At 40.6% G+C, this 27,151-nt stretch overlaps 2 protein-coding genes across 3 annotated transcripts in view; one reads left to right on the forward strand and one right to left on the reverse strand.

Moving 5' to 3' along the window:
* LOC147026728 (scinderin-like) overlaps positions 1 to 3,548 on the forward strand; it is a 67,337-nt gene extending 63,789 nt beyond the window's left edge. The window contains exons 15-17 of the mRNA XM_085882478.1: positions 426 to 503; positions 1,953 to 2,013; positions 3,115 to 3,548. Coding sequence (XP_085738604.1) covers positions 426 to 503; positions 1,953 to 2,013; positions 3,115 to 3,245 — 270 coding nt within the window. The 3' untranslated portion in view covers positions 3,246 to 3,548. The remainder of the gene's footprint in view (positions 1 to 425; positions 504 to 1,952; positions 2,014 to 3,114) is intronic.
* Positions 3,549 to 12,221: 8,673 nt separating this feature from the next.
* The window catches only part of RDH8 (retinol dehydrogenase 8), a 42,259-nt gene continuing 27,329 nt past the window's right edge, over positions 12,222 to 27,151 (reverse strand). For both annotated transcript variants that reach the window (XM_085882482.1, XM_085882481.1), the window contains 2 exons: positions 19,302 to 19,485; positions 12,222 to 14,812 (listed from right to left, as the gene is read on the reverse strand). In XM_085882482.1, coding sequence (XP_085738608.1) covers positions 14,585 to 14,812; positions 19,302 to 19,485 — 412 coding nt within the window. In that variant the 3' untranslated portion in view covers positions 12,222 to 14,584. The remainder of the gene's footprint in view (positions 14,813 to 19,301; positions 19,486 to 27,151) is intronic.

Genomic DNA, 27,151 nt, shown 5'->3' on the forward strand with positions numbered 1-27,151 from the left:
TATTGTGTTGCTTCAAAAGATTGTAGTTTATCTGATCCATAGGTTAGCATCTTGAGAAAATACCTTCTGAAATTCTTCCTGGTAAATATATATATATATATATATATATATATATATATATATATATATATATATATATATATATATATATTTGTATATATATATATATATATATTTGTATATATATATATATATATATTTGTATATATATATATATATATATATTTGTATATATATATATATATATGTATATATATATATATGTATATATATATATATATATGTATATATATATATATATATATATATATATGTGTATATGTATATATATATATATATATATATATATATATATATATATATATATATATATATGTACTGTATACATATATGAAGAACAGTTTCTAAAAATAAATTTCCTACAGATTGAGGAGGTTCCTGGCGATTTCATGCAGACAGACTTGGCTACAGACGATGTCATGCTTCTGGATACTCCTGATCAGGTGAAAGAATAGAGGGACACACTTTTAAGAAAACACATTGTTCTTCACTTTTGCCACAGACAGCAGCAACAGCAGAATTTGATCTCATTATAGCAATTAATGCACAATCTGGGAACAACAAACGTCACCTGCGAAGCAAACGCAGTGTCTTCTGCATTGCTCAAACGCAGCTAGCGAGCTACAATTTGCAGTTGGGAATAGATGATCAAAAATAAATGAAAAACTCACAGACTGACATTAAAGATCTCCATCCTTGAGCATCGTCATGACTTCATCTTCATAATGAGCTCACTGCAACCTCTTAGGGGGTTCCTGCAACATTTTAAAAGCCTGGATGGTGGGTTCATCATGCAGCAGCCATAGTCTTATCTCTTACTTTTGGAAAATTATATATATTTAGATAATTTTTTTAAAGATCTAGGTGCTTAAAACCAGAAATTAAACTTGATCTACTCTGCTAACTTAAATAATAAGCAAGAGCAGATCCGGTCTCAGGCAACACTTTGCTCGCTTCCCAGCGAGCTTCCTCAGACCAATGAACAACAGAAAGGCCAAGAGGTCATCACGCTGTTGAAGAATACTAAAAATGTTACTGTTGGAACCGCGGCATTAATTTTCGAATCTCGCTTCTTCTCCTTTTATCCCAGAAAGACGCTTTTTAAACAGCTATTTTTGTGATTAAACAGACACAAATTTTTCTTCCAAGTGAATCAATTATTAGCTCTCTGACAAAATAAATTGATTATGAGCTTTCCAACAGTACCATTTTTATTATTCTACAACAGCAGGAACCTTTTAGAATAAAGTGTGATTGACACGCAGATGAATGGATGCTGCTCCTTTTAGTAATAGATACACGTAATTACAAAGGTATAAATTGTTTCACAGCGATATATATATATATATATATATATATATATATATATATATATATATATATATATATATATATATATCTTTCGAACCAATGACTGAACTGACTCACTGACTGATATTAAATATAGGTACCTTCCAGGTAACGTAGAAAGTTGAAATTTTGTGTGTTGCTGGACATCAAAGCTGATACACCGGGAAAATCACAGAACCATTGGAAAGCATCCGTAAATGAAAATATAAATAAATGAAGAAAAAAAATGAAAATAAATAAATGAAAAATCAAATGTAGATGAGTGACCCGAGACAATGGGGAGGCACGGTTCGTGAGTGTAAGCATATCCCGCTAGTATACACACGCGCGCACGCACGCACACGCACACGCGCGCGCGCACACACACACACACACACACACACACACACACACACACACACACACACACACACACACACACACACACACACACACACACACACACACACACACATTCTATGGCTGATTTATGAATATATTGAACCATTTAAACATGTCTTTATCATTGTAATACCTATCTTTTTGTTTGATGTTTTTCACAGCTGTTTATTTGGATTGGCAAGGATTCCAATGAGGTAGAGAGAACAGAAGCTCCCAAATGTGGTAAGCTTCATAGGTATTCTGTACTGAACTGTGGATTATTCATTTTAAATGTGCAGTACCACTCAAAATTATGGTCCTGTATTTTTATGTTGAAGATTTTCGGCATGTTGCTATGGTTAAATACAGCGTTATATACAGAGCAATGTGTGTTTACACCCTCGTAAATTGGATTTCTATAATAGATATTTCCATTTCTGAGCTTCCAGTTTAACTAATATAAGTGATAGAATGGCACAAAAAATTCAATTTGACTTTTGCCAAACACTCTTCATCTGAACACAACTAAAAGGTACTCGTTTGAATGCAATATAATGCTTCCTAACTGAACACTCTTCATCGAAATGCAACTGAATGTTATTCATCAGAACCCAGTAAAATTCTCTTCAGCCAAACACTTTTATTCCAAAAAGGAGCAAACACTCCTCTCTGAGCTGTCGAGACTGGGTTTTTGAATCCTGGCCCAGCTATAAACTGTCACCCTGGTGTTTTACATGCGAGTGATTCATCAATGCGTATGTCGTCCCTTGGATGGACATTAAACAGGAATCACATCTGCCAGCGTTAGTTGGTGGACGTTAAAGATCCCACTTTGAGCAAGATATGAGCCTTGGATGAATGTAAAAAATAAAAGGCATTCATCGTTTTACTCCAGTTTCTATTTGCCAAAATAATCTCAATGTTCGCACCACCTCACTCATATGACCGACATCATTCAGCAATCCTGCAAAATAGTCTGAAATCCATTGGTAATCATGGGCTTTTCTTTTTCATTAAAAAATACACTTCTAAACTGTGTAATTATCATTCACTCTATATTCTTCCTCTTCACATCCTCTCTGTTTTTAAATATACCCTTAAACAAAAGTTCTTTCTCAACACAGCTTTCAATCAAATGATGACGAACGATTAAACAAATTTTCCTTTTTTTCGTTCTTCAAAATTGGAAGAGGATACTGTGAGACGGGTTTGCATGAAGAGCACTACATAAATGTTTTATTTATTCTTTATTCATATTATAGATGAGAATATTCATTCTCATCTGTATTAAATATCCGAGCCCATTTAATTTTTTTCACCTCATTTTTCCCTGCCAAATCACAGCTACAGATTACTCGAATTCACATCCATCTGGAAAGCGGCACTCTATACCGGTGGTGATTGTGAAACAGGGTAGTGAGCCACCAACATTCACTGGTTGGTTTCAGGCTTGGGATCTGAACCTTTTCAACTAGACATAGTGTAGATGAGGTGGCGTTCTTGGGCAGTACTTGTCAAGGCTTTTGAGGTTAATCAATTATGTTGCACTTATTGTCTTGTTATCTCACCCTGCAATGCATTTTCAATTCTCACTTCTATGAATATCTTGCTTTCGGAATGAAACTTCTGTTTTCTATAAATGAATGTCTACAGCCATAGCGAAAAAAGGTTATACTAATATTTGTCATTTAAAGTTTTATGTTGAATTAAATATCAGTAAAATGGTTCTTTTAACTCCATATCTTACATTGATTTGAAATAAAGAAAAAAAAATGGTTCTTAATGAAATGTGTACCTTTTTTGCAGAGTGCATTTATATATATATATATATATATATATATATATATATATATATATATATATATATATATATATATATATATAATCACTCATCCTTATTTTCATGGCCTATTTCTCTTGTGTCACCTTTACTGCTGCACTTTATCAGCAGCTAATAAATAATAATAAATTAATTTCGATTTTATTGAACAATCACCAAACAAGAAATCCAATGACTAAAATCATTTTGTTTACAGGAAATTGGAATAAAAAAGTCAAAATGGAAAATAAAATCGATACTATTGCGAAGAAAAAAAAAAAACAAGTTTGAACTTTATAATAAACTATATAAATCAAGAATAAAGGAAAAGATCTAATGGAACAGATAATTCAGCACTTATTAAAGGTTAAAAATAAAACATGAACAAGGATATCAAAACGACATGAGAAAGGATTGAAAAGTAATTATTAAAAATGAAAAAATACCGCAAACAACGAAAAAACAAACAATATGCAAAACTAAAAATAGGACCATGCGTCCTGAAGCTCACCTGGATCAGGAGCAACAGTCACTCAAACACTCCCGCAGACCCTCTTAGACCCTGATTTTTTTTATGCCATGAACAAACTTTGGTACATCAGGGGTGATGAAGGTTGAGGTCAAGTTTCAATGAAGTTGTGTGTGCAGTTTCGGAGAAGAGAGCAAATACTTATTTTGGGGGGCTCAAACGCCACAGACCCCCACCCACCCCCCCCCCCCCCGAGACCCTGATTTTTTTATGCCGTGAACAAAATTTAGTACATCACAGGTGATGAAGGTTGTGGTCAAGTTTAATCAAAATCATGTGTGTAGTTTCTGAGAAGAGAGCAAATACCTATTTTTTTTGGGGGGGGGGGAGCAAATACCATAGACCTCGTTAATGAGTGCAGATTTTGATGCAGTCAACATGCCTTCATTGGGCATCAGGTATGAAGTTTGTGGCCAGTTTCATCAAAATTGTGTGTTTGGTTCAAGCGATAATGACTGAAGTGTTTATAGTCTTACTGACTGACTGACTCGCTCACTCACCTATGGACACTGCTTGATCACATAAGCTCAACGGCCTAAAGTCCAGCTGAGCAAGAAATGTACATGACTGAGGTCACAAAAGCACAGAAAATTTTCAAATAGCTCATATGTAACTGTTCACAGTCGAACAAGGTAAGGAAAGGGGGATATATTGCATCGATGTGTTCAAGTTTGTGCAATATCAATGTATTTAGAGTTCCTCAGATTATGTCCAGATACTAATTGTCAGATTTGAGGAAAAAGGTTGTGATGACATTTGGAAAACATTTACACTTTGACTTCTAAATAACAAGCATTAGAATATTATGTTGATTTCAATATTGCTCTTGAGGTTGGTGATGTCACAGCTCCAATCACCTCTAAGCTGTCTAGCCTGGGTTCAAATCCAGACCCAGCTATAAACTGTCATCCCCGTGTTTCACAGTAGGGTTGATTCATCAATGTAAGTGCTGTCCCTCGGATGGACGTTAAACTGGTCCTCCCGTCTGCCTGCATTAGTCGCAGCCAAAACACCAAAAACCAGAGCAGTGGCCCTAATTAGTCAGAACAGGAAGTATTGTTTACCATCTTGAGGAACCCAGGACTACAAAATACAAGACATCTCCCCATGCAAATTATTACCCAGTACATATACGTACTACTGATTCAGAAATGCAAAAACAACAACTGAAGATGGGGTGGGGGGTTTACCACCTGATGGCACAAAAAGTCATCATCATAATCATCAATATTTCAGTGCAATCTTTTTTTCCTTCGAAAAACACATATTTGACAACAAGGAAAAAAAATTGTCAACTTTGTCAAATACCAAAGGAAAAAGGATAATAATTGCAAAAACTTTCATGTTTTCTTTTCTTATACACTGAAAATTTTGATAAAACATATGGATATATTATGAAAAAAATCTTATTTTATAAAACTAAATGGCTTTTTGAAAATAGGTATTAATAATAACTTGATACTCTGGGCTGGCAGGATTGCGTAGAGATACGCACACTAGCCTCTAAGCTGTCGAGCCTGGGTTTGAATCGAGGCCCATCTATAAAGTGTCATGGCAGTGAGTCACAGGCAGGGCAATTCATCATTATGGACGTTAAACTGGTGTCCCATCTACTGGCATTAGTTTGTGGACATTAAAGTTACCAGTGTTTTTTGGGAAGAGTCTGCGAGCTCATGCCGACATCATGGCCAAATTCCTAATTCCTGCCCGAACTATTTTGTCGCGCATCAGGCTTGGGCAGCCAATTCATGAAAGACTTGGGCCAAGTTTTCCCTGACCAACCCTTCAAGGATGTGGGAATAATTGTGGCAGTTTAAAGAAGAAGAAAAAGAAAATGATACTCTGACATGCCTGTTACATCATTTAAAATATTCAACCCATTAACATTTGAAGTACATTTATTTGGCCAATCCCTGGAGGAAATGTAGTCCCTAGAGCTCCTTGGCCTTACAATTTGTCACAAGCTGTCTTGGGTGCATCACATTAACAAAATGGCCTCCGAGACTGGCTGTTGCCCTTGTATTCTCCATCGAGTAAATTTCATTGTGAGCCACTCAGTCTATTGCAACATACAAGGTACAAGGCCTTCATCCAAAGTATTCTGGGGTAAGGGTCCCCACTTCGGGCAAGTGCAGTGGCTTCAAATATTGCTCCTCTGGAGGGGATTGAGTCCAAAGTTCAGGTCAGGTCAGGAATGGGGGCATGTGCCGGAGTAGCGCATTGCTGCATCCACTTTCCACCAGTACTCCAGGCAGATGCCTGACTCATACCCATCTCCTTGAGATGCTGATCAACCTGCTGCAACCAGGAGGCATGTGATCGCAGCCATTGGCCACCTCCACTCATGAGGCTCACTCTCACTGAGAGCAGGATCACTCTCACTGAGACCCTCACTGAGAGCAGGATCAGTGTCAGGAAAACAAGCCACATGTCCATGCAGCCGCAGCTGACGTTCACGGACTATGCAGGTAACAAATCTCATTTGAGTCTCTTTCAGCAACCGCTCGTTGGACAAAAGTCCAACTAGCAATAGCCAAGGATTTTCTGAAGAGACCTGGTACCAAAGGAATTAAGTCTCCGTCTCATCCTGCACAGGTACCGAGAGAGTCACACCCCATGATCCAATGATTCCATGACTCCCAAGGCCCGACCCTGACGTCAAGACGCGTCCCAGACTCCGGGGAATGGGGGGAGGGGAGACAAGAGGATGGGGGAGAGAGGAGGGGAAGGGGGTGGCATGGAGGGGGTTTTGGGAGGAGGTAAGTGTGAGGGAAGGGGAAGGGAAGGCAGCATGATGGGAAAGGAAGACAGCATGAGAGGAAGGGAAGGGAAATAAATAACATGGCCAAACATTTTACTTTTAACTACCAGGTTCTATATAAAACCGGCCAGGAGCATTTAAAACCCACTCTATCTCCCTGGCAAAGGCTTTTTTATACATTGTCGAGGCTTGTTAACGCACAATGCACAGCAAGGGGGCATGAGGCAAGATGGGCGGGAGAGGGAAGGACAAAACAGTGGAGAACAGAGACATTAGGAGATCTGTGGAAGGGCAAGGGATGGGGCAGGGAACATGGGGTATACAAGATGGACACAACAGGGACTTTCAGGAAGGAAAGCAGGGAATTTGAAGGAGGTGGGTTTGGGGTGGATTAACGGGGGTAGAAAAGATCGTGGTTTTGGATGGGGGGAAGATAATAGGTGGTGGTGAACAGCTGTTCTGAAGACCTGGAGGGAAGAATGGGATTGAAGAGAGTGTGGGAGTTTATTCAAAAGGCAGGTAAAAAAGAGGAATGAAAGAGTGAAGGTGAGCAGTGATTCGTGATTTTGGTAGTTTTACCAGAAGGGGGTTGCTGGCAGACCTTGAGCGCCCTGCGGAAATATGGGGTGGGGGGGAGGGGAGATATCGCAGACAGAGCATGGGGGTGGGGCGAGACCGGAGAGGAGAGGTTAGAAGACAGAAAGCCCAAAGACCTGCCTGTGGTGAGAGAGTGAGAGACCCAAAGACTCAGCCTCATAGCGGGAGATACCAATAATCTGAAATCCCTTGGCTTCCACAGCGTGAAACCAAGAAAGGTGAGAGGTTTGTATGTGGTCAGGATCTCAGGTGGGCCGAGAAAGGACTCAGCACGACAGAGGATTACCAGACGGTGATTGGCTTTGGAGGCCAGGTTGCGAATGTGGCTTTCCCAGGATAGATCATAGCATATAGTGAAGTCCAGAAGCTTGAATGAAAGGACTTCTTCCAGAGGATTGTTCAGAAAGTCGATTGGGGGGGAGGGGGGATGGGGAGGGGGGAGGGCGGGGTTCTAAACGGTCCTTTCGGGGAGACATAGTGAGAGTGTGAGATTTGTCTGGATTGAAAGACATGTTCTACGTGTTGGACCAGTTTGTGATTTTATCCAGATCTGCAGTGAGTGAAGAAGTTGCGGCTTGTCGGTCTGAGGGATGACAGATGGTACGACAGAGGGTGGAGTCATCAGCAAAGAGATAAAGAGGATTTTCCAGAGAGTCGGAGAGATCATTGATGAAAACCAGAAAAAGAACAGGGCCCAGAACACTGCCTTGAGGAACTCCAGTAGGACAGGAAGAGGGGATGAAAGAACTCTATTAAGGACCACATGTTGGCTGCAACAGGAGAGGAACTCTGCGAGCCATGAGTGGAGATGGCCTTGGATACCATCGGAAGAGAGTTTAGTGAGCAGGGCAGGGTGTCAGACCGTGTCAAAAGCACACGATATGTACAGGGATATGGCTCTGATTTCATGTCCGGCATTGAGGACCTCCATCCATTGTTGGTAGATCAGAAGCAGCATATCCAGGGTAGAGTGACCTGGTCTGAATCAAAATTGATGATCGGAAATCAGGCCATTGGAGAAGAGGAAGGATTTCATGTCTGAAGCGATGATGGATTCCATAACCTTGCTGATGATTGGGAGAAGGCTGATTGGTCTGTAGTTGCAAGGATCTGTTTTTGCACCTTTTATGCAGGGCAGTAATGTTTGCTGATTTCCAAGCAGATGGCAGATGGGCTTGAGCAAATGAGAGGGTGAATAGAAGAGAGAGAGGGTGAGCAAGAGCAGAGGAGAAGGTTTTTAGGACACGCGGGATGATGCCGTCTGGACCGGTGGCAGAATTTGAGTCGAGGTTTGACAGCAAGCTCTCCACTTTGTCAGAAGAAAAGGACACAGAGGCCAGGGACAGTTGGGTGCGACTGGGTAAGGTGAGTAGAGAAAGTGATGGGTCGTGGACACAACATTTAGCTGCAAACACCGAGTTCATGGATTCAGTCTTTTCATGTACAGTATCAGCAGTGTGGCCATTTGAGGTTGGAAGGGGATGGAGGAGGAACAGACTCCAGAAACAGATTTGACTAGATGCCACCAGAATTTGGAGGAGGGAGAGTGGTTTGAGAGTTCAGACTTGAGATTAGAAGGATGTTCTTTTCTGTCTCTCCTGAGGATAGACACACACTTGTTCCGCGCTAAGGGATATCCGGAGACAAATATCACCCAGACGCATCTGGAGACACCATCCAGAAGCATCTGGAGACAAACACCTCCCAGATATGTCCAGAGACAAACTCCCGTCCAGGCATAAATACCACCCAGACATGTTCGGAGACAAACACCACCCAGACTCGTCTGAGCCAAGCTGTCCGGAGACAAACACTGCTCAGACATGTCTGGAGACAAACACCACCTGGATTCGTCTGGAGACAAACACTGCCCAAAAGTGACCAGAGACAAACACCACCCAACATGTCCAGCGATAAACTCCCGTCCAGACATAAATACCGCACGGACACATTCGGAGACAAACACTGCCCGGCCACCTCTGGAGCCAAGCTGTCGGGAGACAAATATTACTCAGACATGTCCGGTGATGAACTCCCAACCGGAATCGCCTGGAGACGAACTCCTGTCCGGACACGTCTGGAGCCAAATACCAGCCAGACTTATCTGGAGCCAAGCTGTCTGGAGACAAACACTGCCCAGACATGTCTGAACAAAAACACCGCCCCAATCTGTCCAAAGACAAACATCACCCCGACGCGTCCAGAGACAAACACTACCCGGACACGACCGGAGACAAACACCATCCAGACATAACCACTGTCCAGATATGGCAACTCAGGAGATGTATGAAATGGTCGGTATATGGTATTGTATTGTAGTTTCTGTTGTTGCTTCATTTTAGCCTTTTCTCCGAAACCTGTGCTAACTGACAACCTACAGGCAGGTTCAACATTTGAACATGCATTTGCTTATCAGCTCCCTGACTTACCATTGCTTGAGTTGGCTGTTCGATTGGTGGGATGGCTCAAAGAGTGACTGATGTGGAGCATGGGAAGAGATCATTTAAAGGATGTCCCAGCAACAGTTGAGAGATTTGTGGAGAGTGGTGGTTGGAGAGTTTCAGGGAGATTTGGAGAAAGTTAGGTGGTGAAGGAGTTGCAGCATTAACAACCAGGATAGAGAAGAGAACCAAGAAGAGAGGAGTCTTGTCCAGCATTTGTAGTTGGTGAATTTGGTTGCTGTTGGTATAAAAGTGCATGCTTGGTCCTGAACAGTCTTGGCATGGTGGTTGCTGTTCTGTGCCATTTCCATCCATCTTCACAAGTCTGTGATTCCACGTTGACATTTTGCACGATGCCGACGGTCCCAAGGCTGGAATCAATGTGGTGCCCTTGGGTTTTCTTCTCTGTTTCTACAAGACCATATCATCACTGCCACAGTTCACATGCCTTGGATGCCTTCAGAGCTCTTCTACCTGAACCCACTGTACCATGCTGCACACATCTGACCACCCAAGGGCACATACATTGCCCAAAGACTGATCATTCCCCACTGTGGTCCTGAAAGTGTGGTTCCTCATTTGTTCCTCTTTTTCTCACCTATGGAGCCAACTTCCACATTCTCTTCAATCCCATTCTTCCCTCCAGGTCTTCAAGACAGTCGTTCACCGCCATCTCAGATCATCCCCAATCCAAAACCATGATTTTTCTCCCCTTGTTAACGCCCTTCTCCCCCCCCCCCCCCACCACCCCAATCCCTCCTCCTTCCAATTTTACCTCCTGAGAGTTTCCTTCTGTATCCATTTTGTCCACCAAATGAATCATCTCCTGTCCCCCATTGCTCCCCACACACATTGTTTGTCCAAATCTGCATCTATCTTGGCCTTCATCTCTGCTGTCGGTGTTTATCTGTGTTTCTGTCTCTGTCTCTCTCGTCCTGATCCGTTCAGTGTACTAGTACTAGCTCTTCCATGAGCCTCGAGTATGCCTAAACAATAATAATGCTGTATATGTTTTTTTTAAAGCAGTGCCAGCTGCCCAATCTGCCATTCCCGAATCTCACTCACTGTGTCCTCCTGCACCATACCGATAGATCTGACTTACCATTATTTATTTATTACTTGCAAAAATCGAAGATTTTTCATGCATGTCAGTTGGTCTTGTGCTTTATTCTGTCTGTTTGTTTGTTTGTTTGTCAATCAACTACAGGTGATTGGTATAGTTCACGAAACTTCACCACATGGTATAGTTCATCACAAGCAAGAAGCCTATTGCTTTTGAGGTCAAAAGGTCAACAACTTTGTCAAATTTCTAAAATCCTCAATTATCATCCGATTGACTTGAAATTTGAACAGGATTTGCTTATCAGGTCACTGAATTCAACCACCAATTATTTTTGAGTTCAACATAGGCCAAGAGGTAAACATAGGCCAAAGGTCAACGACTTCGGTGAGAATTCTAAAATCCTCAATTTCCATGTGACCGATTTGAAATTCGAAGAGGATTTATATTTCAGGTCAATGAATTCAACAACCAATTATTTTTGAGGTCAACTTAGGTGAGTTTTCTAAAATCCTCAATTTTCATCCGATTGACTTTAAATTTGAAGAGTTGCATATTTATTTCGTCATTGAATTCAACCACCAATTATTTTTAAGGTCAAATTTGTTTTATCGATTTCGCAAGTCTCATACTATGCACGACATATTTCTTGTTTATTTATTTTTTGCTTCTGTGGTGCACTTAACCTCTGAATAAACCAGTTAGGAAATTAAGAAAGTGGGTTTGTTTGACCTGATTGGTTTTCTAAGCCTACGGATTGAGCAACACCCTCAGGATGCTGTAAATTGCCATAACGATGTCTGTGACAACATATTTAACAAGTTAATTTTGTTATTTCTCTGTAGTAGGGGCACCACTGAATTACTGATGTAAATATGGTGGAATGTTTGATTCGCTTGCCATTATTTATGCACCCCCTCCCTTAGCCCATTCCCTCCCCTCAACCCCCCCCCCCCCTTTTCCATCCCTTCATCACTCTCCTCCCCTCAACTTCCTTTTCTCAATCATTTTTCCTCTATTTAGCACCCCACTTACAGATGGCCCCTTTCCACAGTGCTGGTATTTTAAAGATTGCACACATTTTCTGCTTCACTTTATTGGACTTTGGTTTCGCCATTGGTTCAATGAGCTGAGTTTCTGTTTTGTAATCTGGAGATTACAAGTTCAAATCCCAACCCACATTGGAAAAACAAGGACAAACAAACAAGTGTATTTCCATGCTATGAAAATTTTACTTGCACTCGTTTCACAGAGGATGAGATCTTTAATAATTTTATGGGACTTTTGGAAAATTACATGTAAGCAGAGATAATAAACATACAATCCTGTGTGCTGTATTCGCAATCATCAGAGGATATTTGCAGCTGTTGTGTACAGAAATGACAACAGAAGTTGAAAGTTGCTGTGCAGTCGTAGCCTGCAGAATTGAACAATATTTTGGCATCTTTTTCAAATCGAATTTATAAATAAAGTGATTTCAAAAAAACCCCTAAAATAACTTAATTAACAACAATACCCTGATACATTCTAATTGTGATATTGGGATGTCAATTTGCACAAAAAAAACACAACAATTGAAATTCAAATATATGGGACATGATCTTTCATAATTGGAGGACACACGACGTCCTTGCTTTGAGGCCATTTTGCATACAAAGCGATGTGCTGCTACCACAGGCTGATTCATTGTACTGCTCTTCCTCCATTTTGGGTAAGCACATTATATTAATCAATTTATGTTTAGCTCTTTTGTGAAATATTCAGGACATCAACCTGTGTTATTGCTCTTTGGATTTTTAAGTCACATTAATGTGATCATCCAGTATTGTGGAGCATCACCATAACTTCCTGACAGAGTTTTAGACAATTCAAAGATATAATTAAAGAAACAGATGCCTCGTTCACACTGCAAGGTATCTCATTCCAAGGGGCTGAAATATTCAGGGATATTGGGAGCAGTGAACAGAACTGATCGTTTATACTTTGTCATGGACTAGGGGTAATGTTATTGCACTCCTGCATGTACGTATAACGACCATTGTACAGAGACATGACAGAAGTAAATATAATTTATTTATTGAACATTTGAAGTAGATTTGATCCATTTTAATAGATACACTGGTATTTTGTAAACTTGCCATTTGCAGATTTCAACACTTTTACTCTTTCAGGCTTAGAACTAACGAGTTCAAAATTTTCTCTTGTGGGATTTCTGTCCAGGCTTCACGCAAACGGGTTAGAAATTCTGCCCGTGATGTTGGTTTCCTGGACTTTTTCCACACAGCTCAAATCAATATGGCCTAGAGGTGTTCAATGGGATTCATGTCAGGAGACTGACTTGGCCATGGAAGTCGCTTGATCCCATTTCTGTCCTGCCATTCTTTGGTGTTTTTTGGAGTGTGGCATGGAGCTCCATCTGCCATGAACAGAGTGTTGTTTTTGACCATCTGACCAGTGGAGAACAGAGGGAGAAGTCCATCCTCAAGGATATAAATGTATATCGTAGTGTTGATGTTGCCAACACACTCCACAAGCTCTGCCCGAAAAGTGCTCCAGATTGCTCCCCACACCCATCACTGAAAGACCGCCATGTTTGACAGTTGCCTACAATTGGTTCACAGAAAACTCTTGACTGGGAACTCTCCAGACCCATACGCGTCCACTTTCAGAAAATAGGGCAAATTGGGACTCATCTGAAAAATGACAGTTTGCCAAAACTCCAAGTGGCCATCTTGTCAGCCACCTTCTTTCTCCCTTCAATGCTGGCTGGTATAAGAAGAGGTTTTCTCGGAGCTGCTCTCAAATAGAAGCCCAGTTGATGAAGGTACTGCAGTTAATGGTCATACACGACCCAAAAACTTGTTTCTGCAAATAAATAGTTGAATATTAATACAAATCACTGAGTAAAACTTGCTTTATACAGATGACATAAAAAAATTTAAGGTGTCTATTTACTTCTGTCATGTCTCTGTATGTCTGTTTCCAAAGAGAACGTCGAGTTTCTCATCGTACTGGCCTGCTTTTGGTGCTGGCATGTTGTTGTATTGTGCTCCTTCATTTGCTTGCAACACAAATAGCAGTTTTGCGTTTTTATCTCGACTTTGCTTTGCAGAACAATTCATGCCCTCGAATAACAAGTGCACTGACATACGAATCAACGTTTTTAGTTTTTGAACTTGACACAACTTCAGCTTGTGTTTTTTCTTCTGCAAAAAGTTCTCGCAATTACTCAATCTCAAAAGAACGGCAATATGGGAGCTTCACTGCATATGTTGTTTTGTGTTAGTGTTCGACAAGGCTGGGAGCATTACCACAGGGGGGAGGAATGTGATGAGATTACTGGACCAATGAACTGTTTCACCTGCTGGATGAAAGAGCAAGTGATCCTGCAGTAACGCTTCCTTGCTCAAGGTGAAGGTAGGATTCCGTTGTGCAAGGTGGGATCGAGATGGGAGATGGCTGCACTTATGCTGTTCTAGCACAAGAATAGTTTTCAGTGTAAATGAGGCAAACACTTTATACTGACATAGAGCACAGTTTCGATGTACAGTACATCAAATACTTAACATGTCATTAAATCAAAGGCTAGTATCACACATTTCTGACCTTACAGCAATGCTGCTCGCGAGCGACTGCAACATGAGCAGCGCAGCAACTTAAGCAGCGCAAGAGAGAAGTGGAACAGCCGCCCGTAGTCAAAGAGCAGGCGTTTTAAGGTACGCACAGAGAAGTTGCCACTCTTGTCTGCAAATTTCAGTGCAGTGAGTGGTGTGTAAAGTGGGTTTGTTTGGTAACGCAGCGGAGGGCAGGCCTCTGTGATCACTTTCATCACGGCCTGCAGGAATACAAGGCACAGCATCCTGCTAGAAATACAAGACCAGGTCAATGACAAACATTATTTACATAAATCTCAATCATTTGTGTTTGCATATAACCTGGATTCGGTAGTCTGTTGAACATTTTCACATACGCAGACAACCCTACAGTTGTGTTTCTGTGCACTTTGTGGAGCACCATCAGGCTGTTCCGTCCTCCATGTCTCAGCAGGTACATTCTCGGGATGCATCGATTTTTGTTTAACATTTTGTGGATCATGAGGAGCTTCCTTGCTCTGATATCTAGATTATTGATTTCTGCTTGTGGCCAGTTTACTCTTCCACAACTCTATTGAAACGCTGGAAATACAAGTTGGTTTATTGCTTTGATTTTGTTTCTTGGGGAGAGGTGTGCTTTCAAGATCTGCCTCGTTCTTCACAGGTATTCTTTGGCGATTGTTTTGCCATTTGTTTGTGACATATTTTGTAGCCCTCTTTCTGGTGTGTGTGTGTGTGTGTGTGTGTGTGTGTGTGTGTGTGTGTGTGTGTGTGTGTGTGTGTGTGTGTGTGTGTGTGTGTGTGTGTGTGTGTGTGTTTGATCAAACTCCAGATATAGAATTTAACAAATAGGAATAAATTCCCATGTTGTGCCCATGTGAAAAAATCCGGACTCAGCCTGGAAATACAAAACCAGGGCCTCTTAATTAACACAGCGACAGACAACTGAGCTATTGAGTCTTTGAGGTTGCTTCAGGAGTTTTTCATGCCAACACTGCAATCTACAATCCCTGACATTCTACCTGCCTGCCAGAGACCACAAATTTGTGTCAGATATTAATCTCCAGGTATAGAATTTAATCAACAGGAATATATTCCCATGTAGTACGTACACATACACGTACACACACACACACACACACACACCTTGAGCTATAAACTGGCAGAAGGATGACCAACATGATGCTGTTGTTGCATCATTTTGAACCGCACTTTTAACAGTCAATCAATGTGGCAACGGACAACTCTGCTGGTGCATCTGCCTCTTCTTGTTGGTAACTCCAATGATTGATAGTCAGCTTCATGTAAAGTTTTTTCAAGGTTTAATGACAGCAGGTTCCATATCTAATGTTGGGATGGATTTATTGGATTCAGTTTTGTCTGGGAATCATGCCTCATATGCATCGTGATAGTGATGCAACCAATTCAATCGGTTTGTGATTCAGGCACTTTCTATGAATATGGTTCCGAGGCACCCGAGAGTCGAGCACCATCGATGGAATGAGGCAAAAATGAAACAATGTTAGAAGGTCAGTAAAGCAATCAAAATCCACAATTTTTGGTCAACATCTTTCTTTGGCAAACCACATTTCACCTCCAAACCCAACCACCAATTGGGTATTCTCAATCATGCAAAGTCCTTCCTTGGCACTCCTGAACTCTTATCCACTTACAAGGCCTTCATCCACAACTTGATGGAGTACTACTATCCCCTCTGGGCAGACTCTCCTTGCATCACACCTTTCTCAGTTTGACGCTGTGGAAACCAAGGCCTTCAAGATCATTGGAATCTCCGCAATGAAGCAGAACCAATGAGCCTATCACTTTCGCATTGCAAACAGGTCCATGGTCTCTGTTATCAACCACCACCATTCTGGTCTTGTACCCTCTGCTATTTCCGTCCCCCTCCCCATGTTTCTGCAGGGCACATGCAGTCCATCATCAACCTCCGTCTGGTGAAGCTCCCAAAATCCAGAATCACTGCTCACCTCCACTCATCCGTTCCTTCTTTTCCCCCACCTGTGGGACCAATTTCCACATTATCTTTAATCTCATCCTTCCTTCCAGGTATTCAAGACAGCTGTTCATCACCATTTCAGATCATTTTCAGAGCCATGATCTTTTCTATCCCCCATAAACCACACCCAACCCCCAAATTTCCAGTTTTTCCTTCGTGAGAGTTTGCTCATGTATCCATCTTGTCCACCATCTGCATCTTCCACCAACCACTCATTCTTAACCACATCCCTTGTTTGTCCATCTCCGTCTATTTTGTCCCTCGGCCCTGCTGTTGGCATTAATTAATTTATTTTACGTGATCTAATATCTAATGTTCATAGAGTAGCTACCACACACACACACACACACACACACACACACACACACACACACACACACACACACACACACACACACACACACACACACACACACACACACACACACACACACACACACACACACTGTTGTGAGATGAGACAAACAGTCACGAGGCTTGGGGGAAGTGCCAAGTCACTTTTCCTGGGGTACTCATCTTCTTGTTGATAACTTAGAAGTCATAACATCTAAGTGTCATGTTCCAGAGATGTCACAACAATGGTGTCGGGTTAAAAAAAAAAAATTTAGTGATGATGCTCATGGAGGAGCTATAACACAGAACGGATCAGAACATAGCAATTAAAACAACAGTAGAGAGAGGGGGACACACAAACAGCAGGGTTGAGGGACAAAATAGAGGGAAACTTGGAGAAATGGAGGTCAGGTCAGGGATGGGGGGTGGGGGGGGAAGAATGAGGGCAAGAGGTGAACAAGATGGATACAGCCGCAAACTCTCAATCACAGAAGTGGAAGGGAAAACTGGAAACCCAAAAAGAGGTGGACTTGGGCAGTGTTAATGAGAGTATAAAGTATCATCAATGTGGGATATGGGATGACCTGAGATGATAATCCGTCAATCATATCACACTTTTGTTGGTTGTGCTCAAATAATTGTACAGGTTGATTACCTGACAGAAGGATGAAGGAACACGAGTTGATCCCCAAAGCATACTGTGACACCTCAGAACAGAAAGGATCTGCACACTTATTTATATATATATATATATATATCAGGTTCATGCTCATGTAAAGCAGGACTATGGATGGTATGAGGATGCCAGAGGTTTGTTCAGAACAGGAAGACAAGAGACCACTGACAGAGAAGGTTGGCACCGATGGAAACCATGAACCTTGGAGGTGACATTTTGTGCTTCGCTCTTGTGCAAGTTTCTTGCAAGATCTTGAAAAATCAGAGCCAAGAGGTTAAAGTGAGCCAGGAGGTCAGGCTGGTCAAGTCTTTTTCTCACCACACTCAGCAGAGCATTTCCCAAGGAGGAATTTCCTCCTCACGGATGCCAACCTATGCAGATTGCCCACCCTTTTAACATTTTAAATGCTGAACATCAAGCAAGGAAGTAGCACATACCATTTAGTCCTTGGTATGACTCTGCTGGGGTTCGAACTGCCATCTCTCAGACTCAGAGCTGACACTCTAACCATTACACCACCGAGTCTGGCCACTGCTCCTTTTTCTCTGTTTCATCCTGATCTGTTATGTGTTCTCAGTCTTCCATGACCCTTGACTTGGTATATAAAAAAAAGAACAAAAGATCCACAATGGTGTTGTTCAACTTGAGCTGTTAAAATCGTTAACAACGTGGCATTTTTTGGGCCCAGACTTTCCATTTATTTTGGGGAGCAGGTAGTGTCATATCTTTTATATTGAAAAGTTCCCCTGGCATCAAGTGTGTGGCCAATTCAAACCAATGTCAAAGAACTCAAACAACTAGCCAACTTGGAGACTGGGGGACCATTACCAGGAGAGGAGAAGAGATTGGGACCATACTCTGTGCAGAGCGTTGGTGCTGCTTAAGCAATCTCCTTGGCTATTTGGCACAATCCTGGATGGGTCGCCACTCCGACACAGTAAACCAGCATGCTGCACTCATTTTGCCGACTTCGGAAGGATGACAGGCCGAGTTAACCCCACCTGGTATTAATTCAACAGCTGAGCGGGATTTGAACTCAGGACCCGACGATCCAAAGCCCGCTACCCTAACCATTAAGCCAACACCAGGCATACCATTACCAGCCACGGCACAAAATATATTTGCCCCACAATCCCTGCAGATCCTCCCACCCCCACTCCCCAATCTCCAAGCTTCTCCCCAAAATAAATGGAAAGCTTGGACAAAAAAAATGACACGTTGCTAACGATTTTATCCTCTCGAGTTGAACAGCACCATTGTGAATATCTCCATTTATTTATTTACTTATTTTGAATTCAGAGTCGAGGCTCGTGGAAGACCGAGAACACAGGTGGTATCTCAAATAAAGAAAAAAAAAATCCTCTGGATGATAAACAAATTGGATTATTTGAGATCTTACAAATGCACAATACAAGTGATAAATATCTACAAAGAAATAAGGACATTAAGTGCAATGTGTGATGCAAAATTTGTGACTTGTGTGAGCATAAAAAGTTGAAAATTGGAGTGATCCATGCATTTTGTCAAATGTATGAAATACCATTGAGTAATCAAAGTTTGAGACGGAAGAAAACCAAGGTCAGACTTACACATGCATAACAACAAAGTTAATTATGACGGGTTATTTCGACTTATTCAAATGTGAATTGATTTGCAGAGTGTTGAATGTTTACAAGGATATCTAATGAAGGTGGTACCATCAGACCTGTGCAACATCTTCTGGTGATTGTCCCAAGGCTTCAAACACTTCTTGGGAAGCAGGTACGTATACTTCCCGATAGAGACGAAGTGTTTCGGAATCCACATCGGGAAATTCACAACGCGCGGTATCCTCCAAAAGTTTAATCTCCAGATCAGTATGGACAGGACCCGGTTCCACCAGAGTCACACTGTTGAGCACACACTTAATGATTAATTTTCATGTCATCTAACCGACTCACTTGTAATCTAAATAACATGAGCTCATATCTCACACCGCCAGGATAAAGTGGTTAACATGACCATCCCTGATCATTTGAAAAGCTGTTGTGTGATTTGTTTTGAAAATAATAACCACAATAATAATAATAATAACAAGAACGAGAATTGTTGTGCAATACATGCCCCCTACCGGTCCCAATGAATGTTCGGGAGATAAAAATTAGTTTGCGTTTAACGCATGCTCGAGTCGATACCGGAACCAAAATCAAAAAGAAGAACCTCTCTAACCCACTGTGTTTCACTCGTTTCTGGGCTTTGTATATTCCATATTAAAAATAACCTGATGCACATACATGAAGCAAAGACATGTGTACAGCTTATGTGCAGATTTTACTGTTGTACATCATGGTTGTATACCTGGGATCATTCCAATTGCAATGGGCCATGGACTGACGCCCAGGCCTGAGGCCTGCCGATCTGTGCTGCTTCATGTAATGGCAACACATGATATTATTGGGGTGGAGTCAGGCCAGCTGTCCAGGAAATCGGTGCCAAGCAGTGAGTTGGAGTCAGGGCAGCTGAACACTGACCCCTGTATAATATGTGATATTTTCTCAGTTTAAAAAGGGCATAACTCTGTTAAAAATTGATGAAACGCCCTGAACGTCCAACTTGTTCTGTAACTTATCATAATAAAGCCATGTACCAAGTTTCAGTTCAATATATTAAAGGGTATGGAAGAAAAGTATAAAAAAACCACAGGTGGGACAAATGGACGGACAGACGGAGAGCAAAAAGTCCCCTCTGGTAAAACCAGTAAGAGACTACTGTATAATATATATATATATATATATATATATATATATATATATATATATATATATATATATATATATATATATATATATATATATATATATATATATATATATACATACATATTACATATGTATATAGACGTCTATAGAAATAGCCGAGATTCTCCATGCATAACGCTCTATTCTAAAGAGTTTTTACTGTTGTACAATAATACGATTTTATCTGACTTCGGTCACCCGGTGATGCCAATAACGATGATGATGATGATACAAATGGTACCGTTGGTATGCACACCCACCTCCAAGGTGTCTATCCTGGGTTTGAATTTCCACAAAGCTATAAACTGTCATCCAGGTGTTTCACAAGCAAAAAGGTGATTCGTTGGTGTGTGTGTCTGTGTGTGTGTGTGTGTGTGTGTGTGTGTGTGTGTCTGTGTGTGTGTGTGTGTGTGTGTGTGTGTGTGTGTGTGTGTGTGTGTGTGTGTGTGTGTGTGTGTGTGTGTGTGCCATCTCTCAGATCGATTGACGTTAAACTAGGCGTTCCATCTGTTGGTATTAGTTGGTGAACGTGAAAGACCCCACGGTGTCCTTCGTGAAGAGTAGGCGAGCTATCACCATCACCAAGGCCAAATTCCAAATGCCTGCCCTAACTATTGCTGGGAAGGCAATGGCAAACCACCCAGTATAACCTTTGTCAAGAAACTGCTTTGGCAGCACCGATGCTCTGCAACAGATTAAGGTAGATCAGAACCAGAATCAGAATTAGCATTGATATATCATTCAAATAATTTAACTGGATGGAATCACCAACATAATCCTCCCTATCATGTTACAATTTCAATAAGTTTAAAATTTTAGTGTTTATAAAGAACAGTAGGTACAATATTCACAAACGAAGTCATCACCTATGAGTACAGCTGCATTCATGTTGGAAGTTGGGACCATCGAGTGGTCTTCATCTAAAGGCCCAGTCACACCTTGACGTTTTAGCCAGCAATGGCAACATATTAAAATGTATGTAAAACGCTGGCTTACGTTGAACATTTGATGTATTTCTTTAAAGATTCGGACGTATTCATAACGATTTGGTCTTATGCATAACGTATTAGTAACGGACACAGAACGTTTCGTTGTGTTATAGATAACTTATACCAACGAATGCTGAACCTGTTGTCAGCCTCCACAACCTATGCCCAACGATAGTCTAACTTATGCATAGCGCGTTGCACGCATCGCCGACGATCACGTGGTGTAGGTTATGAAAAGGCTGCCGCACAATGATTCAAATCATAACCGCCGCAGAAATGGAAGTGTCAACATCGCAGTCACACCTTGGCGATCTTGCCAGCGTATGCCAACCTCTGAAAAATGCGTCTAAAACGCTGGCACACGTCGAATACGGTATGGGTAAGTTTGGTATACGTGAATAGAACGCTAAAGTACGCTATCATACGTCGTATTAAATGGAGTACGTCTTGTAATTTTGAACATGTTGAAAATTTTACGACGTACTTGCCGTATGACACACGCTCCGCATGCAATGGGAATAAGTTGTACGCACGATATGCGATCGTTGACACACATCGACACACGTTACTTGTAAGGTGCTCATAAGTCAAAACACGTCAAGGTAATGGTTAGCGTCAGTGTTCCAGACTCCCGGTTTTTTTTTTCTTCGGTATGACGGTGTTCAGTGTACAGTGCGGTTATGATTTAAATCGTTGAGCGGCAGCCTATTAATTATATTACAACCACACTAGAAATCGAAGTGTCAAAATCACCATCATACCGAAGGAAGGAAGAAAAACAAAAAAACAAAAACCAGGGAGTCTGGAACACTGACGCTAACCATTACCTTGACGAGTTTCGACTTATGAGCACCTTACAAGTAACGTGTGTCGATGTGTGTCACCGATCGCGTAACGTGAGTACAACACGTTACTCATAGGTTAGAAATAAGTTTTGGGTACGCTAAACATTACCTCGACGTGTTTCGACTTATGAGTAACTCACAAGTAACGTGTGTCGACATGTGTCAACGATCGCGTGACGTGCCTACAACTAATGGTCAGCGTTATGTGGAACGTGTGAGTCATACGCTGGCATAAGTCTTAAAATGTCAAGCATGGAAAATTTGAGGACAACCGAAAAGTACAACGTTTAAAGCCAGCGTACAACGGCGTATGGCAGTGTTTTTCAACGTGCTCTCAATGTTATCAAAACTTACCCATAACGTATTCGATGTGTACCAGCGTTTTAGACAAATTTTCCAAAAATCGGCATAAGCTGGCTAAAACGTCAAGGTGTGACTGGGCCTTAAGACTGCGCAAACATCATCGTACTAAAATACGCAATATAGTGTGATGGCGATACATTCGGTAATTACTTCTCCAATCTCAACCAAACTTAACAGGATGACGAAAGGTCGAACGATGGAGGTTGTAGTGAGTTCATTTGTCATCCCTCCCCAAGTAAAGGGGGGTTTTCACCTTGGACGACATCCGTGTTGAAGTGTATATCCGTGTTAAGATAGCTAATTGTGGCATTTTTCCAAGGCCGCTTCTAATAACAAAAGCAACAAGAAAAAGAACAATCAGAGATTTCAGGCCCTTGCCAGGACTTGTTTTGTGTGGTGTTTGTGTAGTGTGTTGCATAATTACAGACATGACTAGAACTGCCACTGCCAACGACACACCATATAACTACTGGCAATGATGACCGGGAACCAAGACTTCCCGCTTTGACGCAACCCTGCTTTGATTGGACACCTGACCCTGACCAATGATGTTTCTTATTATTTATTGAATTTAGAATGGGATTAAAATGAATTAAATTCAAATCAAATGGAAGACTAAATAGGTACAGTCCTGCATTGGAGTCATCAGAAGGAAACAAAACAAGCAAAAAGCAAAGATGAAGTTATCAGGAGGAACATGGATAGGATTCAGATTTCAGCTGCTACTACTCTACCCTCAAACCCAAACAGGCACAGCCAAGTGAGCCTTATTCGGAAAAATAAATAAACAAGCCGGTAGGCGACGAGGGATTAGCTAGGATCGAAGCACTGGATACGATGCTTTTCATTCTGACCGATCCACCGACGAAGATTCATTGCCAACACGTATTGGTTCACATACAATTGTTCCTCTGCCTGGCAAGATTTTTCCTATTGCGTATTTTGCCAACTGGCACTCCTCATAAAAAATGACGGTAAATAGACACCCTATTTTTGAAGGACTACCATTTGAAAAATAATCGGTTTGCTGGTTTGTGCTGTGGAGCCTCGCGTTGCAAACACACACACACACACACACACACACACACACACACACACACACACACACACACACACACACACACACACACACACACCCGGAAAACCCGACAATAAGGGATATCTCATATATATATATATATATATATATATATATATATATATATATATATATATATATATATATATATATATATATATATATAGCAAATCCAAAAAGAAACTAGATTTTTTTAAAAGTAAAAAAATTCTGGCTGCCAGATCATGCATCCATTCAAGTTGAAATTTAAAACATGTATTCCGTATCACTACTAGATCATAATTGTGAAGTTTCACATCGATCGATGAAGTGGTTTAAGAGAAATAATTTTTAAAGATTTTCATTCCATTCAATATGGCTGCCACACAATATGACATCAATTATTCATGAATACGCTGGTATACGCAGAGCTTGGGAACATTTGCGTGGTTTTCTCTTGATCTGTCCAATCGTTCTGGAGAAGAAGATTTTTGAGGGTTTTAGGGTAAATCCAACATGGCTGCCTAACAATGTGATCTCTGACATCATAGGTGTGAATGTTTTGTTCCTCATGGATAGACGGTCATGTCTGTAAAGTTTCGCCTCAAACTGTTCAGCCATTTTAGAAAAGAAGATTTTTGAAGGTTATATATATATATATATATATATATATATATATATATATATATATATATATATATATATATTTATATATATATATATATATATATATATATATATATATATATATATATATATATATATATATATATATACTAGCGATACCCATGCACATGATAGCAGTACAACATAGCTGGTAGCAGACGACAGACCGTACACGGGGAATGACAAAAATACGCATTGTGCAAAATGCAAGTGGTACGATGGAACGCCAAGACTCCCCAAACATTGTCGGCATGTCCGCTAAGTGCCACAGCAATTTCATAGGGACCGTGTGACAGCGAGCCGAGTTTTTAGTGTGCAAGCTTAGTATTATAAGAGATATATACATATATATATATATGTATATATATATATATGTGTGTATATGTATATGTATATATATATATATATATATATATATATATACATATACATATATATATATATATATATATATACATATACATATACACACATATATATATATATACATACATATACATATATATACATACATATACATACATACACATATCCCTTTATATATATATATATACATATATATATACATATATATATATATATATATATACACACATACATATATATACATACATATACATATATATATATATATATATATATATATATATATATATATATATACATATATATATACATATATATATATATATATATATATATATATATATATATATATATATATATATATATATATATATATATATATATATATATATATATATATATATATATATATATATATATATATATATATATATAAAGACTACAAGGGGAAAACCAGAGATGTCAGGATAAGTCAATTTTGAAGAAACTGAAAAACAACATTTCAAGACTTTGGTGGACTGTTTAATAACTGTCATATAGATTTCTTTTCCAGTAAAAGGAAGAGTGATCATTGGCCGATCAAATTAAGCATGTAGCATTTGCCAAGCTTCTGTGTTATTTCATTTAAGAGCAAAGAACGAATGAATGTTGCAAACTGACATCACTGGTTATTCCCTTGTTTAATAATTGCCATGCATTTTTAACCCAGGATGTGTAGAAAATTCATGCTTGTTGGTTATTAGCATACATTACATGACTTTGGTGATCACAGATTTTTTTTTAAACATTAAACGGTCATTGTTTTTTTGTTTGATTGGTGTTCAATGCCATACTCAAGGGTATTTCGCTTATATGATGACGGATTCTCAATTTCTTACTCCGTACTACTTAATATGATGGAAAACCGGGAGGAAACCAAAGATAAACCACCCCCGCGATAGCCGAAGTCACCTCATGTGACTCCCTCATATACCTAAACAGGTTGATTGGGCGGTGGGTACATCGAATGAGGACGGGTACTCAGACGCGCTAACCATTAAGCCACGGCGTGGGTCCCATAAAAGTCACAATAAATGTTTGACCAGGCTTGAACCACGATATGCACCAACTACGGAGCCCATGATATAACCAAATAGGCGATTGTAGTGCTCAGAGTTTATGCTGTGAAAGTTTTACAACCTTTCATTTTTTAGTTTCTCAACTCTGAATATTATGGGGGAACAGTTAACATGAATGAAAGGGAGATAACCAGGAGTAAAGTACTGACAACTCTGGGTTTCTACTTGTTCAGCTTTGACAACACTTGTTTTTTCATTGCACGGCGAAACTTTATACCATATAAATTATGTGACACCCCTGGTTATTTGTTAAAGTAATATTGTGAGAGGAAACCTTATGTTGCCAACTATTGGCAGGTGCAATAACCCTGTAATTTATAAAAAGTGACATCTCTGGTTTTCCCCTTGTGGTATATATATATATATATATATATATATATATATATATATATATATATATATATATATATATATATATATATATATATATATATATATATATATATATATATATATATATGTATATATATTGTTGCGGGGCCGGGATGTCAGCCAACGAGCTCGACCACCAGATGGAGCAGTAGAGTCGGCTCAACCGATCACCTGGAATTCAGATCGTCACACTGGATAAGTCCGGAGTCGACGGGTCCTTTGTTTTGGACCGTGAAGGGTCAATATTTCCACGACGTGGTACAGGGTTATTTGCCAAATCTTCAAAATACCTAGAGACCACGTGGCGATCAACTGAGTCTTCACACCCTCGACGGAACTTGTAAGGAAACGAGTCGCTTCGCGCGCTCGTTCCGTGTGCGATTCCGAGCGGTTTAATCGCCGAGAACCGCCGGTCCCGATTGTCCCGTTACAACGGCCACAGTAGTGGCCTTGCTAATTTTCCCCAGCACGCGACATGCTCAGTTAATGGAAGAATTGAAACGAACGAGCTGAAAACATTTAACAATCGGGGGTTTATTTATACAATAGGTGGGGAATGAGAGAAGCACATAAGAGCAGAGCTAAACCGAATATAAGAAATGCAAGTATATACAGCAAAGGCACTTATATAGTTCACTACTTACAGACTGGTGCCACAAACACACATACGTACACACACCCAAATAATTGGACCGAAAGGTCTTTATTTGGACCTCCAGCCTGGAGGACAGCCGGCTGAAGATCAGGGTAGCTGGCTACCTGGCCGCGGGCGCGCAGCTGGGTGTCCACTCCTCTCCGCGGGCTCCGGTCACCGAAGGACGGGCCAGCGCAGCCGAACCCGGCTGAGGTGAGACGAGGTGGTGTCCAAGCTCGTGACCATGTGGAGGAGGAGGAAGAAGATGACGGCGACAACCAAGCCCTGCCAGGCAGACTCCTTACTCCTCCTTGCGAGGATCCTCCCCGGCGGCACTCGCTTTTTGCAGACATTCGTTTCGCCATCAT

Source organism: Eptatretus burgeri, chromosome 5 (genome assembly GCF_056783735.1).
Source record: "Eptatretus burgeri isolate ZD-2024b chromosome 5, Ebu_testis_v1, whole genome shotgun sequence".
NCBI classification, from domain to species: domain Eukaryota; kingdom Metazoa; phylum Chordata; class Myxini; order Myxiniformes; family Myxinidae; genus Eptatretus; species Eptatretus burgeri.